This window comes from Thalassophryne amazonica, chromosome 9 (genome assembly GCF_902500255.1).
Source record: "Thalassophryne amazonica chromosome 9, fThaAma1.1, whole genome shotgun sequence".
Taxonomy (NCBI): Eukaryota; Metazoa; Chordata; class Actinopteri; order Batrachoidiformes; family Batrachoididae; genus Thalassophryne; species Thalassophryne amazonica.
The window spans coordinates 85,701,385-85,717,118 of NC_047111.1; the positions used below are offsets into that span (position 1 = coordinate 85,701,385).

The window sequence follows — 15,734 nt, forward strand, 5'->3', positions numbered from 1 at the left end:
AGCACAACTTGCTGTGAGACCAGGTTGGAATGTGAGGCATCACTGCAAAGCACTTTGACCATTACATTTGGTAAGGTACAAAGTAAGACTTCATTTTGCAGGTGAAATGTAACTATTTGACAAAAGCACTTATGACCTTGAGTTTGACCTTTCAAGGTCAAAAGTGATATGAGCAATCGTAAGGTGAAATATTAAAGGATTATTAACCGAGCATCAGAATCAGAATCAGAAAAGTTTTAATGCCATATGAGTGAACAAGTTCACAACATCAGGAAATTGCTGCGGTACTTGGTGCTAACATAAAAGACAAAAAAAAAAAGAGCAGTAAAACAAGTAATATAATAAAACTTTACACTATACAATGTTACAAAATGTACAGAATGTATGAGCTAGGATAATATATAAGATGTACGTATACATACACACACACACACATATATACATATATATATATATATATATATATATATATATATATATATATATATATATATATATATATATATATATATATATATATATATATATATATATATATATATATATATATTATATGGCTGTTCGGAGCTGTGTTTTCATCTTGTTGGTCTCCATGTTGCATGTCCACTTTGAGCTCATTTGCTGTTAATTCCTCCAGTTCAGACTCATCAGTGTAATAAAATTCACCCGGAGAATGGTCCTCTTCTTCACTCATAATGTCTGTTCGCTGTTTGTTTTACTTTTGTGCTTTGAAAATTGTAAGCAAAGTCGTAAATCTTAAAATTTATGTCACATCACATGATTGTCAAATATGTTAAACTGACGTGTTCGCAGGGTGAACGGCCTTGTCTGTATCTATCTGTGCAGTCTGTTCCTGTCAAAGGATTTGGAGCTACATCTCCACAGCCAATTCAGACCACGGTGGCAGAGGTGTCGTCCAAGCAGGTGGACTGGTCACGGTAATAGCCAATAAATAATTAGCATATTAATTAGGTCAGAAGGTCAGCAAATGTAATCCAAGGCCTGGGTGAGTGGACTGGGTGCTGTTCTTGTTTGTCTTTTATCGAGCCGTCATTGTCCATTTGTTCAGTAATTCTGTTTGTCAAATAATTAGAACTCAGGCTGCAGAAAGGTTTCCACCCAACAATAACCACTGCTGGGATCAGTTTATCTGCACATATCACTATAAGAAAGTCCTGAATTTTAAAACTCACATATTTATCATTCTATCTCACCGCTTTATAAGAACTATTTCTCCTGTGAGAGTCTTCACTTCTCAAAGTGTCTCCCACTGCCCTTTATATCTCCACCATCGTTCCTCCAACTTTGCCACTCCTGCCCCGCCTCCTTTCGGTTTCCATCCCTTCGTCCCTGCGTGCATTTTCTTCCGAGACCCCGTTCTGTTCATAATCATCACCGGTCCCGTCCTGCTTCTCACCTCTGCTGCTCCGGTCCTGCTTTCATCGCTCATAACACCTCGCTGTCCCGTTCACTGCCCTGCACATCCACCATCTCCACGCTGCCATGATGTTGAATTCTGCTGCTAACATGAGTGTCTCTAATCACCGCTCTGAGTCAGAACGCACTGCTTCTGTACCAACCGCTGTCTTTGATGTCCATCCTCTCCACTGCAGCTCCGTTCCTGAAACACGCTCAGATGTGTTCTGTTTGGATGCATGCAGAGTACTTGAGTGGTCCTATTATAAGCTGAATTGTTTTCATGCTTTGATGTCTTTCATTATTATTAAAAGCCAGCGCAGCAGTCTGCAATGATTTTTATAAAGATTAATTGTGAGTTGTGGGAAGACTTCCAAACAGAAAGATGGAAGCGATGCATTCACAGACCGACATGCTGTAAATATGCCAAACTGGAGCGCTTGAACAGGCACTGCATCTATTATATCAACCAGTCCTCCATCCCACAGAAACTACGCAGGAAGATCTCTGCCTGTTACAGTTACCACTGCAAAAAAGGTTTTTTGTTTTTGTTTTTAAACTACTGAATGGATTTTGATAAAATTTTCACCACAGATAGATATTAGGGCATGGAAAACTTCACTGAATTTTGGAGGTGATCCAGATCCGGATTGTGGATCAAGATTTTCTTTATATAGGCTTTGAAGTATTACGTCAAAACTGCTTCACGGAGTCTTACCAAATTTGTACCACAGACAGATATTACATTATGGAAGACTCCACTGACTTTTGGAGGTGATCTGGATCCGGATTATGGATCAAGATTCACTTTATATAGTCTTTGAAGGATTACGGCAAAACTACTTCAAGGATTCTCACCAAATTTGTGAACTCATTAAATTTTGAAGGGGATACGGATCCAGATCCAGATTCTGGATCAAGTTTCACTTTATATACAGTTGTGCTCAAAAGTTTACATACCCTGGCAGATTTTTTTTTTTTTTTTTTTTTTTTTTTTTTTTGCCATTTTTCAGAGAATATGAACAATAACACAAAAACTTTGTTTCACTCATGGTTAGTGGTTGGGTGATGCCATTTATTGGCAAACAACTGTGTTTACTCTATTCAAATCATAATGACAACAGAAAGTACCCAAACGAACCTGATCAAAAGTTTCTTAATACTGTGTATTGCCCCCTTTAACATCAATGACAGCTTGGAGTCTTTTGTGGTAGTTTTGGACGAGGCTCTCTGATGGTAAAACTGACATTGAATATGTTTTGGACTTTATTTACATCAGTTATGAAGAAATACAAATAATATGGCATGGAGTAGACAGATCTCAAAAACTGAGTGACTGTGTAAGAAGGAGAAGAGTGAGGAAAGCCACCAAGACACCCAGACAACCCAGAAGTTATAGGCTTACGTGGCTGTGATTGGAGAAATTATGCACAGTGCAAGCTTTGCATTTTGTATCACCAGTTATCCATCTTCATGATGAAGTGGTATAGAGGAGGATTTTCTTAAAAAGAAGACCTGAAAGTTTAGCTACAAATTGCCAGAAGGTACATCTGAGATGCAAGCCTGGATTTGATCTGTTCTGGTGAAAGAAAATCCTTCTCTGCTCTACTCCACTATGAAGCTAAGAGTAGTGATACAAAATGCAAAACTTACACTGTGCACAATTTCTCCAATCACAACCACATAAGCCCATAACTTCTCCTGGGTTGTCTGGGTGTCTTGGTGGCTTTCCTCACTCTTCTACTTCTTGCACAGTCACTCAGTTTTTGAGAACTGTCTACTCCATGCAAATTTACCATAGAGTGCCATACTGTTTTGTAATTAATGTAAATAAAGTCCAAGACATATTCAGTGGCAGCTTTACCATCAGAGAGCCTCGTCCACAACCACCACAAAAGACTCCAAGCTGTCAGTGATGTTAAAGGGGGCAGTACACTGTATTAAGAACAGGGGTATATAAACTTTTGATCAGGGTTATTTGGGTAGTTTGTGTTGTCATTATGATTTCAAAAGAGTAAACACAGTTGTTTGACAATAAATGGCTTCACCCAACCAGTAACCATGAGTGAAACAAAGTTTTTGTGTTATCATTCATATTCTCTGAAAAATGGCTTCTGCCAGGGTATGTAAACTTTTGAGCACAACTGTAGGCTTTGAAGGATTACTGTTAGCAGGATTACATCAAAACCACTGCACAGATTCTGACAAAATTTTCAACACAAATACATATTAGGCCATGGAAGACTCCATTCAAATTTGGAGGTGATCTGGATCTGGATTCTGAATCAAGATTCACTTTATATAGGCTTTGCAGGATTCGTCAAAACTGCTTCACAGATTCTCACCAAATTTGTACCACAGACAGATATTTGGCCATGGAAGACTCCACTGACTTTTGGAGGTGATCCGGATCTGGATTCTGAATCAAGATTCACTTTATATAGGCTTTGAAGGATTACGTCAAAACTGCTTTACGGATACTCACCAAATTTTCACTAGGGATAGATATTAGGGCATGGAAGACTCCACTGACTTTTGGAGGTGATCCGGATCCGGATTGTGGATTAAGATTCACTTTATATAGTCTTCGAAGGATAACAGCAAAACTACTTCAAGGATTCTCACCAAATTTGCACCACAGATATGTATTAGGGCATGGAGGACTCCACTGAATTTTGGAGGTGATCCGGATCCGGATTGGCAGATGTCAGAAATTTCTGGTTACTCTTGTTTAAAATTTCCAGATAAATAACACATAACACCTTTGCTAGAATGAAACGTTTAAACAATTTTGGGGTGGAACTTAATCTGCACACCAAGTTTGGTAGAAACTGTCTAAAGAACCTGGGAGGAGTAGGTCAACAAACACACAGATATGACGACCTTGACCTTAACCCAGAAGACTGACGTTTTGCAAATTTGACCTCTTTTGGTGCAAAGTAGAGTGAAAATAAACAGTTTGAGTTTTGACTCCAATGACCTTGACTTTTGCTGAAATGAACCTTTTATAGAGCAATTCTGGGACTGACCATCTAAATACCAAGTTTGGTGGAACTTGTACAAAGGACATGAGATGAGCAAGGGAACAAATAGACACACAAACATTGCTCAAATTATATGATACTACGTTTAAAAACTGAATGGCTTATGTGGCACACCGGTTCAGTTTGGTCTGGATCCAGATTGCATTATGGATCTGGCAGATTGTTCAGACTTTGAGTGCTGCACTAGTTACCCAAGTTAATCAGTGTGTGGAAGGAATTCAGCACCATCCATTTGTTGCTACAAAGAACTGAAAACAGCACAGTATGTCACCGTCAAATCAGACAAGGATTAGATATGAAGGTTGATTTAAAAGTTTTGAGCCTGACCCAGAAAAAAGTAGGGTGTGGTTCTCCATCTTTTGTATTCTAAGAAACCAACATTTCTCTTCAGAATATGTGAAAGTTTGACTCCCTGGGTGCAATCTTGTAGATATTACAATATTTCAGTGAAGTGTGTAGGGGTGTGTCAGATTGGTAAAATGGACAAAGCTGGTGGGCGTGCTGTGATTTAGTATCTCACGAAAAAGGGAATGTCCATGAGGACATGGTAATGACATTAGGGAAGGATGCCTCATCTTTTGCTACAGTTAAACACTGGTCAGTTGAATTCAAGAGGGCCAGAACGAGCATCAAAGATGGAGCAATATCAGGAAGACCCAGAACTGCCACTTTCACCGATATGATCCAGAAAATCCATGATATGGTCCTCAATGACAGAAGAGTAAGTAAGTGTCAAATAACAAGTACTGTTGGCATTTCCCAGGAGAGAGTTCATTTGGTTCTGATGGAAGAACTGGGAATGACGAAACTTTCAGCACAATGGACCCCAAGATTTCTCACAGCCAATCAGAAACACACAAGGTTCCACATGTCCAGGGAGAATCTTCAGCTTTTTGAGGCAGATAACTCCATGCAATGACTCATGACCATTGATGAAACCTGGATCCATCAATTTGAACCGAAGGCCAAACAACAGTCGAAGCAATGGAAACATGTGGGTTCTCCCCCGTTGAAGAAAGCCAAAGCTGTCTCATGTGCTGGAAAGGTCATGGCCTCTGTCTTCTGGAATGCTGAGGGCATCATAATGGTGGACTATCTCCAGAAGGGACAGGCCATCAGTGGGGGCAATTATGCTCCCCATTTACGACAAATGCAGGAGAAAATAAAGCACAAGTAGTGTGGAATGTTCCGACGAGGTGTTCTGTTTCATCAGGACAATGCTCTGGTCCACATATTGGTCATCACTGTGGCTGCCATTCATGAATGTGGCTTCAAACTTGTTCTGCACCCACCTGATTCACCTGAATTGGCTCCTTCGGACTTCTGTTTCCAAACATGAAAAAGCATCATGCTGTAACTCATTACAATACAGATAATGATGTCATATCTGCAGTGGATAACGTCCTTGAGTTCCAGGATAAGACCTTCTATGAGAACGGTATTTAGGCACTGCAGCCACGCTGGAAAAAACATGTGACCTTACATGGAGTTTATGTTGAAAAATAAAACATTACATTAATTCAGGTGTGGTTTCTTCTTGGTTTTCAATCACCCCTCGTATGTAATGAAAATCTCAAGATGTATCTGTACTCTAACACAGCATCACACTGAGCTAGGGCTACGAAACCTGGCACACATGTTGACCTTGGGCCCACTGTCTGTGGCTGTACTCCTGGGTCAAAATTTACAATAATAAAGTCCTGAATTTTGAAAGTTGCAGTCCTGGTGCAAAAGTCTTAAATGCCCTAATGTTTTTGTATAAATGCAGACTTTGATGTATTTTCTTTGTCAGTTACTATTTTATTTTGCCTTCTTGTGTTTTACTTCCTGTAGTATAGAATTAGAAACAGCTATCAGTTAAAATGGTTTCAATAAAGTTAAGATGTTACATAAAAGTTAAGATATGCACATCCTCAGAAAAATTGCTTCATTTTTACCCAAGGCCATCAAAATATGGCTATCAGGTATTGCTTTGTGTCTGTCCGTCTGTCTGTGCTCAGCATAAGTCCATTCTTATTACTGCCAGTCTTCAAATTTACAGGGAACATTCTTGGGACACAGATCTTGGACAAGTTCAGAGATGGCTAACCTTGACTTATTTTAAGAGCTGTTTTAAGAGGTTAAAAAGTCAAAATGGCAGCCAATCAGAGTAGCGCGGCACTATGACATCATAGCTGGTCTCTGGCACTCCAAATCCTCTTCATTTCTGGGTAAATATAACATGTTTCTCATATATTATGTAAAAGCTAGTGAGAAATAAACACTTCTAAAACTGAAAATGCTATTTTTGTAATCTGATAACACCTCTGGAGTGATTTACAAGACATCTTGTGGACGTTAGCGTGGTGAAGTCACTGGCTGGTCTCACTACCTGTTAACTCTGGTTTGTTTCTGTGTAAATACAACTCCAATTCAAATGAAGTTGGGATGTTGTGCAAAATGTAAATAAAAACAGAACACAGTGATTTGCAAATCCTCTTTAACCTATATTCATTTGAATACACCACAAAGACAAGATATTTAATGTTCAAACTGATAAACTTTAATGTTTTTGTGCAAATATTTGCTCATTTTGAAATGGATGCCTGCAACACGTTTCAAAAAAGCTGGGACAGTGGTATGTTTACCACTGTGTTGCATCACCTTTCCTTCTAACAACACTCAATAAGCATTTGGGAACTGAGGACACTAATTGTTGAAGCTTTGTAGGTGGAATTCCTTCCCATTCTTGCTTGATGTACAACTTCAATTGTTCAACAGTCCGGGGTCTCCGTTGTCATATTTTGCACTTCATAATCCGCCACACATTTTCAATGGCGACAGGTCTGGACTGCATGCAGGCCAATCTAGTACCGCACTCTTTTACTACGAAGCCACGCTGTTGTAACACGTGCAGAATGTGGCTTGGCATTGTCTTGCTGAAATAAGCAGGGACGTCCCTGAAAAAGACGTTGCTTGGATGGCAGCATGTGTTGCTCCAAAACCTGGATGTACCTTTCAGCATTGATGGTGCCATCACAGATGTGTAAGTTGTCCATGCCATTTGCACTAACACACCCCCATACCATCACAGATGCTGGCTTTTGAACTTTGCGCTGGTAACAATCTGGATAGTCTTTTTCCTCTTTTGTCCGGAGGACACGACGCCCATGATTTCCAAAAACAATTTGAAATGTGGACTCATCAGACCACAGCACACTTTTCCACTTTGCGTCTATCCATTTCAAATGAGCTCGGGCCCAGAGAAGGCGGTGGCCTTTCTGGATGTTGTTGATGTATGGCTTTCGCTTTGCATGGTAGAGTTTTAACTTGCACTTGTAGATGTAGCGACGAACTGTGTTACCTGACAATAGTTTTCTGAAGTGTTCCTGAACCCACACGGTAAGATCCTTTGCACAATGATGTTGGTTTTTAATGCAGTGCCACCTGAGGGATCGAAGGTCACGGGCATTCAATGTTGGTTTTCGGCCTTGCCGCTTATGTGTAGAACGTTCTCCAGATTCTCTGAATCCTCTGATTATATTATCGACAGTAGATGATGGAATCCCTAAATTCCTTGCAAGTGAACATTGAGAAAAATTGTTCTTAAACTGTTGGACTACTTTTTCATGCAGTTGTTCACAAAGTGATCCTCGACCCATCTTTGCTTGTGAACAGCTGAGACTTTTGGGATGCTTGTTTTATACCCAATCATGAGTGTCCTCAGTTCCCAAACACTTATTGTTGTTAGAAGGAAAGGTGATGTAACACAGTGGTAAACATACCACTGTCTCAGCTTTTTTGAAACATGTTGCAGGCATCCATTTCAAAATGAGCATATATTTGCACAAAAACAATAAAGTTTATCAGTTTGAACATTAAATATCTTGTCTTTGTGGTGTATCCAATTCAATATAGGTTGAAGAGGATTTGCAAATCATTGTATTCTGTTTTTATTTACATTTTACACAACGTCCCAACTTCACCGGAATTGGGGTTGTAGTTTGCACTGGGATACCAATTAAACAACTGCAAATTATAAACAAGACAATGCTCATCCGGCCTACTGTAAAAAAAAAAAAAATAGTTGAGAATACTTCAAATTTGCAGGCAACAGTCTGCACTAAGACTTTTATGTTGTGCCGATGATGAAATATATGTTATAGTATATAGTTCATCATTGGCACAACATAAAAGTCTTAGTGCAGACTGTTGCCTGCAAATTTGAAGTATTCTCAACTATTTTTTTTTTTTTTACAGTGGTATTTTAGTATTGCGTTATATTTATACCATTTATACCTTTTGGTCTGTTGACATTTTGGTTAACTCCACAGTTTATTTCATCAGCAGAACAGATATTAACATCCCTTAAAAAGTAGTGCCATGCAAATGTTCTTCAAGAGCATGTCTGGAATTAAACTGGTTCACAGCGGCTAAGAGATTTATATCCCCTCCGAGGTGAACCATAATGTCCTCCCACACACTTAATGCACCTCTCACCTCTTTTTACTCCCCTCCGGGTCCCTCTGCCTCCAGTCCAGACGGCTCTTGCGATACAGCAGGTTCATGTCGCTACGGGGTCGCTCCTCCTCGCAGCCTATCACAGCGCAGTGTAGCCGCTTGCTTCGCCGCTCTATGTCACGCAGGAAATGCTCGACTGCCACATCCTGGGCAGAGCCAGAGCTCATGGTATAGAGGAAGGGGACGTATGTTGCAGGCAGCCTCCTCCAACTCACCTAAAAAATATGAAAAACCACATTATATGTTTGTAAATCATCAATATATTGGGGCAGATAACGCCAAATATCAGAAGGATCTTTCAAACTGTCAGACAAGAACCAAAATTGGCCATGATGTGCTTCGTCTTATTTGTTGTTGTTTTATTTATTTTATTTATTTTAAGGATTTTCCAGGATGGTTGCCATTTCTGGTCTTAAATATCATACATTTTTAATAAAATATGATAATACACAGCACATTTTATGATTTTGATGCCATTATGTATTTTAAAGTGTAGATTGCAATATTTATTGTTTCAGCATAGCTATAATTTTTTGAATTTTACAATTGCCATATTTTACATGAAAAATAGATATATTTAAAAAGCAGATCACAGTTGTAGTAAACTAAAATGCACGGGCTGGTAGTAAATATAGCACTTTTGTTCAAGCAGTTAGTTCCATCGTCTGGATGTCGTGCTGGCATTTATACCCAGCTATATACCCAACTCTCACCTGTGCCTCCATAGAGTTTATAACTCTGAGCTGCTGCCTATAAATACCTGAATGAACTGCACTGGTTCAACAGTGTGAATGTAATTTGTAACTTGTGGAATATAAAATTATTGTTTGTGAGAATACCTGTTTTAAATACTGTTGTGAAAGTGTAGGTACACGGACCCACAACAGGGGGCGCAATGAACGGACAATAGAGAAAGGTGAATAACAAGTTTTACTGTTGTGAACAGGGCACAACCAATACAACAATTAATACTTTGTAAGTCGAAATCTGCTGGTGTTGTGTGGGCAGGCTCGAAGGTAGGAGACGTCCGTCCCCGTCGAACCGGAACCACCCAGATTTCCTCTGCCACCGAAAACCAGGAGTACTGGAACCGCCAAGTCCCGAATTCCCAGGTGGCCACTGCCTTCGCTCGTCGGATCCGGTACTGCTGGCGGGAAAGAGCACAAACACACAGGTATGGGTGCGACAGCACCCAGTAGACGGAGAGGGGAGAAGCCGCCTCCACCTCTTGAAATAATGAAGCAGGAAGGTGAGTACTTATCCAAGCAAGGTGCTTTCTGTAATCAGCTGTCCTGAAATAGTTTAGCAAGGTTTATCAGAGTCCTCAAAATATATACTAGCAGAGTAGGTTACCTTAATCTCAAGGCGATATCTCGGCACTGAGGTGGAGACGCTGTCCTGCTGATATACTCCGTCCTGAGTGCAGTCAGCTGTGTCTAGTAATGGGTGACAGCTGTCAGCCTGACAGCCTTCGTCGGCGGCAGCGCCCTCTGGTGCCTGGAGCCCGCACTCCAGGCAGGGCGCCCTCTGGTGGTGGTGGGCCAGCAGTACCTCCTCTTCAGCGGCCCACACAACAGGACCCCCCCCTCAACGGGCGCCTCCTGGCGCACGGCCGGGCTTGTCCGGATGGCGTCGGTAGAAGTCGGCCAGGAGGGCCGGGTCCAGGATGAAGCCCTTCTTCACCCAGGAGCGCTCCTCGGGGCCGTACCCCTCCCAGTCCACCAGGTACTGAAAACCCCGGCCCATTCGACGGACATCAAGGAGCCGGCGCACGGTCCAAGCCGGTTCCCCGTCGATGATCCGGGCAGGAGGTGGTGCCGGACCCGGGGTGCAGAGGGGTGAGGTGTGATGGGGCTTTATCCGGGAGACGTGGAATACTGGGTGGATCCGCAGTGAGGCCGGAAGCTGAAGCCTCACTGCGGCGGGATTGATGACTTTGACAACCTTGAAGGGACCGATGTACCGTTCTTGGAGCTTGGGGGAGTCCACTTGAAGGGGAATGTCCTTGGTGGACAACCACACTGCCTGCCCAGGACGGTACGTGGGGGCCGGGGCCCGCCGCCGGTCTGCATGTTTCTTCGCCCTCGTCCGGGCCTTCAACAAAGCAGAGCGGGCAGCACGCCACACCCGACGGCACTTCCGTAGGTGGGCCTGGACCGAGGGCACACCGACCTCTCCCTCGACCACCGGAAACAAGGGGGGCTGATACCCCAAGCACACCTCAAACGGGGAGAGGCCGGTGGCTGATGACACTTGGCTGTTGTGGGCGTACTCGATCCAGGCCAGGTGGGTACTCCAGGCCGTCGGGTGCGCGGCTGTCACACAGCGTAGTGTCTGCTCCAGTTCTTGGTTGGCCCGCTCTGCTTGCCCGTTGGTCTGGGGGTGGTACCCGGACGAAAGGCTGACCGAGGCCCCCAGTTCCCGGCAGAAGCTCCTCCAGACATGTGAGGTGAACTGGGGACCGCGATCGGAGACGATGTCTGATGGTATGCCATGCAGACGGACGACGTGGTGGACCAGGAGGTCCGCTGTCTCCTGGGCCGTAGGGAGCTTCGGGAGGGCCACGAAGTGGGCCGCCTTGGAGAAACGGTCCACTATCGTGAAGACGACGGTTTTTCCCTGGGACGGCGGGAGACCCGTGACGAAGTCCAGGCCGATGTGGGACCAGGGGCGATGAGGCACGGGCAGTGGCTGTAGCTGCCCTGAGGTCTTCTGATGATTGGCCTTGCCCCTGGCACAGGTGGTACAAGCCTGGACGTAGTCCCGGACGTCGGTCTCCAGGGATGCCCACCAGAAGCGTTGCCGGACGACTGCCACGGTCCTTCGCACCCCTGGGTGACAGGAGAGCTTAGAACCGTGACAGAAGTCTAGGACTGCGGCCCTGGCCTCTGGTGGGACGTATAGTTTGTTCTTTGGTCCGTTTCCGGGGTCCGGGACACGGGTCAGGGCCTCCCGGACGGTCTTCTCCACGTCCCAGGTGAGGGCGGCCACGATAGCGGACTCCGGGATGATGGGATCCGGGGGATCCGACGGTTCCGTTCTGACCTCCTCTTCGTGCACCCGGGACAATGCATCCGATCGCTGGTTCTTGGTCCCGGGGCGGTAGGTAATCCGGAAGTCAAAACGGCCAAAGAACAATGACCAGCGGGCTTGCCTGGGGTTCAGACGCTTAGCGGTCCTGATGTACTCCAGGTTCCGATGGTCAGTGAAAACCGTGAATGGCACGGCTGTTCCCTCCAACAGATGTCTCCACTCTTCGAGGGCCTCTTTCACAGCAAGGAGTTCCCGATTGCCGACGTCATAATTCCGTTCAGCGGGGGTCAACCTGCGAGAAAAATAGGCACACGGGTGAAGGACCTTATCGGTCTTCCCGCTCTGGGAGAGCACCGCTCCTATCCCTGAGTCCGAGGCATCCACTTCAACCACTAACTGGCGGCTAGGATCGGGCTGCACCAGAACTGGTGCAGACGAGAAGCGCCGTTTCAACTCCTTGAACGCGGCCTCGCACCGGTCCGACCAGGTGAAGGGAACTTTTGGAGAGGTCAGGGCTGTCAGGGGGCTAACTACCTGACTGTAGCCCTTGATGAACCTCCTGTAGAAATTAGCGAAGCCGAGGAACTGTTGCAGCTTCCTACGGCTAGTGGGTTGGGGCCAATCTCTCACCGCCGCAACCTTGGCCGGATCCGGGGCGACGGAGTCAGAGGAGATGATAAACCCCAGGAAGGACAAAGAAGTGCGGTGGAACTCACACTTCTCGCCCTTCACAAACAGACGGTTCTCCAACAACCGCTGCAGGACCTGACGGACATGCCGGACATGAGTCTCAGGATCCGGGGAAAAGATGAGTATATCGTCTAGATATACGAAGACAAACCGGTGCAGGAAGTCCCGCAAGACATCGTTTACCAACGCTTGGAAGGTCGCGGGAGCATTAGTGAGACCGAACGGCATGACCAGGTACTCAAAATGACCTAAGGGGGTGTTGAATGCCGTCTTCCATTCGTCTCCCTTCCGAATCCGAACCAAATGATACGCATTCCTAAGATCCAGCTTGGTGAACATCTTGGCTCCATGCAGGGGGGTGAACACCGAATCCAACAAGGGCAACGGGTATCGATTGCGAACCGTGATCTCGTTCAACCCCCTATAATCAATGCATGGACGAAGTCCGCCATCCTTTTTACCCACAAAAAAGAAACCTGCGCCCATCGGTGAGGTGGAATTCCGGATCAACCCGGCAGCTAAAGAGTCCCGGATGTAGGTCTCCATGGATTCGCGTTCCGGCCGTGAGAGGTTGTACAGCCTACTGGACGGAAACTCACTGCCTGGAACCAAATCAATGGCACAATCATACGGGCGGTGGGGAGGTAGCGTGAGGGCCAGATCCTTGCTGAACACGTCAGCGAGGTCATGGTACTCCGCTGGCACCGCCTTCAGATTGGGTGGGACTCGGACCTCCTCCTTAGCTTGGGAGCCAGGAGGAACCGAGGAACCGAGACACTCCCGATGGCAGGTTTCGCTCCACTGTACCACTACCCCGGACGGCCAATCAATCCGGGGATTGTGCTTTAGCATCCAGGGAAAACCCAAAACCACACGGGAGGTGGCCTGAGTCACGAAGAACTCGATCACCTCCCGGTGGTTGCCTGACACCACCAGAGTTACTGGAGGTGTCTTGTGCGTGATTGGTGGGAGTAGGGAGCCATCTAGTGCCCGAACCTGCACAGGCGAGGTAAGAGCCACCAGAGGGAGCCCTATCTCCCTGGCCCATCTGCTGTCAAGCAGATTCCCCTCAGAGCCCGTGTCCACCAGTGCTGGGGCTTTCAGGGTTGAATCCTCATATAGGATCGTGACTGGGAGTCGTGTAGCAATGTGGGTGTGTCCCACGTGCATGTTTTGGCCCACCCCTGGCCCAGTCTCTAGGGGCGGGCGTTGGAGTTTAACCGCTCGGGGCAATCGTTTGCCATATGCTCACTCGAGCCACAAACATAACAAGCTCCGTGGGCCCGCCTCCTTTGTGCTTCAGGTGCCCTAAATGTTGCCCTGCTCGTGTCCATAGCTTCGTCAGCAGGGGGAGCCGTAAGCGCACGGAGCGCCGGAACAGAGGAGCGTGGGGACGGCGGAACTCGATTGGACCCGGAAGGGAGAGGGACGACCCGTGCCTGGCCACGCCCTTCGCCTCGCTCCCGGCGACGTTCCTCTAACCGGTTGTCAAGCCGTATGACCAGATCAATGAGCCCGTCTAAATCCCGCGGTTCGTCTTTAGCCACCAGGTGCTCTTTTAGGACCAGAGACAATCCATTTACAAAGGCAGCGCGGAGGGCAGTGCTATTCCAGCCGGATCTCGCTGCCGCGATGCGGAAGGCGACTGCATAGGCAGCTGCGCTCCGACGTCCCTGTCGTATGGACAGTAATGCGGTTGAAGCGGACTCTCCTCTGTTGGGATGATCGAACACCGTTCTGAGCTCCCGTACAAACCCGTCGTATGACTGAAGGAGCCGTGAGCTCTGTTCCCAGAGCGCTGTAGCCCAAGCGCGTGCCTCCCCGCGAAGCAGATTTATCACATAAGCTACCCTGCTAGCATCAGCTGCGTACATCACGGGACGCTGAGCGAAGACGAGCGAACATTGCATAAGGAAGTCCGCGCACGTCTCCACACAGCCGTCGTACGGTTCTGGAGGGCTTATGTATGCTTCAGGGGACGGAGGAAGGGGCCGTTGAACAACCAGTGGAACGTCATTCTCACACGCAGGGTCCTCGGGAGGGAGAGCCGCAGCGGCGCCCGGAGGGCGCGCTTCCATTTGTGCGGCGAGAGCCTCCACCCTGCGGTTTAGGAGAACGTGCTGCTCGGTCATAAAATCGATCCGAGTGGTGAAAGCGGTGAGGATCCGCTGCAACTCACCGATTACCCCTCCCGAAGCCGCCGCTGCGCCCTGTTCTTCCATTGGCCGTTCAACAGCCGGTTGACGCCCCTCGGGATCCATGACGCTGGCCGAGATATCCTGTTGTGAAAGTGTAGGTACACGGACCCACAACAGGGGGCGCAATGAACGGACAATAGAGAAAGGTGAATAACAAGTTTTACTGTTGTGAACAGGGCACAACCAATACAACAATTAATACTTTGTAAGTCGAAATCTGCTGGTGTTGTGTGGGCAGGCTCGAAGGTAGGAGACGTCCGTCCCCGTCGAACCGGAACCACCCAGATTTCCTCTGCCACCGAAAACCAGGAGTACTGGAACCGCCAAGTCCCGAATTCCCAGGTGGCCACTGCCTTCGCTCGTCGGATCCGGTACTGCTGGCGGGAAAGAGCACAAACACACAGGTATGGGTGCGACAGCACCCAGTAGACGGAGAGGGGAGAAGCCGCCTCCACCTCTTGAAATAATGAAGCAGGAAGGTGAGTACTTATCCAAGCAAGGTGCTTTCTGTAATCAGCTGTCCTGAAATAGTTTAGCAAGGTTTATCAGAGTCCTCAAAATATATACTAGCAGAGTAGGTTACCTTAATCTCAAGGCGATATCTCGGCACTGAGGTGGAGACGCTGTCCTGCTGATATACTCCGTCCTGAGTGCAGTCAGCTGTGTCTAGTAATGGGTGACAGCTGTCAGCCTGACAGCCTTCGTCGGCGGCAGCGCCCTCTGGTGCCTGGAGCCCGCACTCCAGGCAGGGCGCCCTCTGGTGGTGGTGGGCCAGCAGTACCTCCTCTTCAGCGGCCCACACAACAAATACATCTGATTTTAATGTCACAATCAGATTCAGAAGAGTCAGAAA

General features: G+C 46.4%; 1 protein-coding gene across 2 annotated transcripts in view; it reads right to left on the bottom strand.

The window, feature by feature from the left end:
- The window catches only part of LOC117517568 (neuronal tyrosine-phosphorylated phosphoinositide-3-kinase adapter 1), a 112,561-nt gene that overhangs the window by 21,477 nt on the left and 75,350 nt on the right, over nucleotides 1-15,734 (bottom strand). For both annotated transcript variants that reach the window (XM_034178642.1, XM_034178641.1), the window contains exon 2: nucleotides 8,940-9,175. In XM_034178642.1, coding sequence (XP_034034533.1) covers nucleotides 8,940-9,127 — 188 coding nt within the window. In that variant the 5' untranslated portion in view covers nucleotides 9,128-9,175. The remainder of the gene's footprint in view (nucleotides 1-8,939; nucleotides 9,176-15,734) is intronic.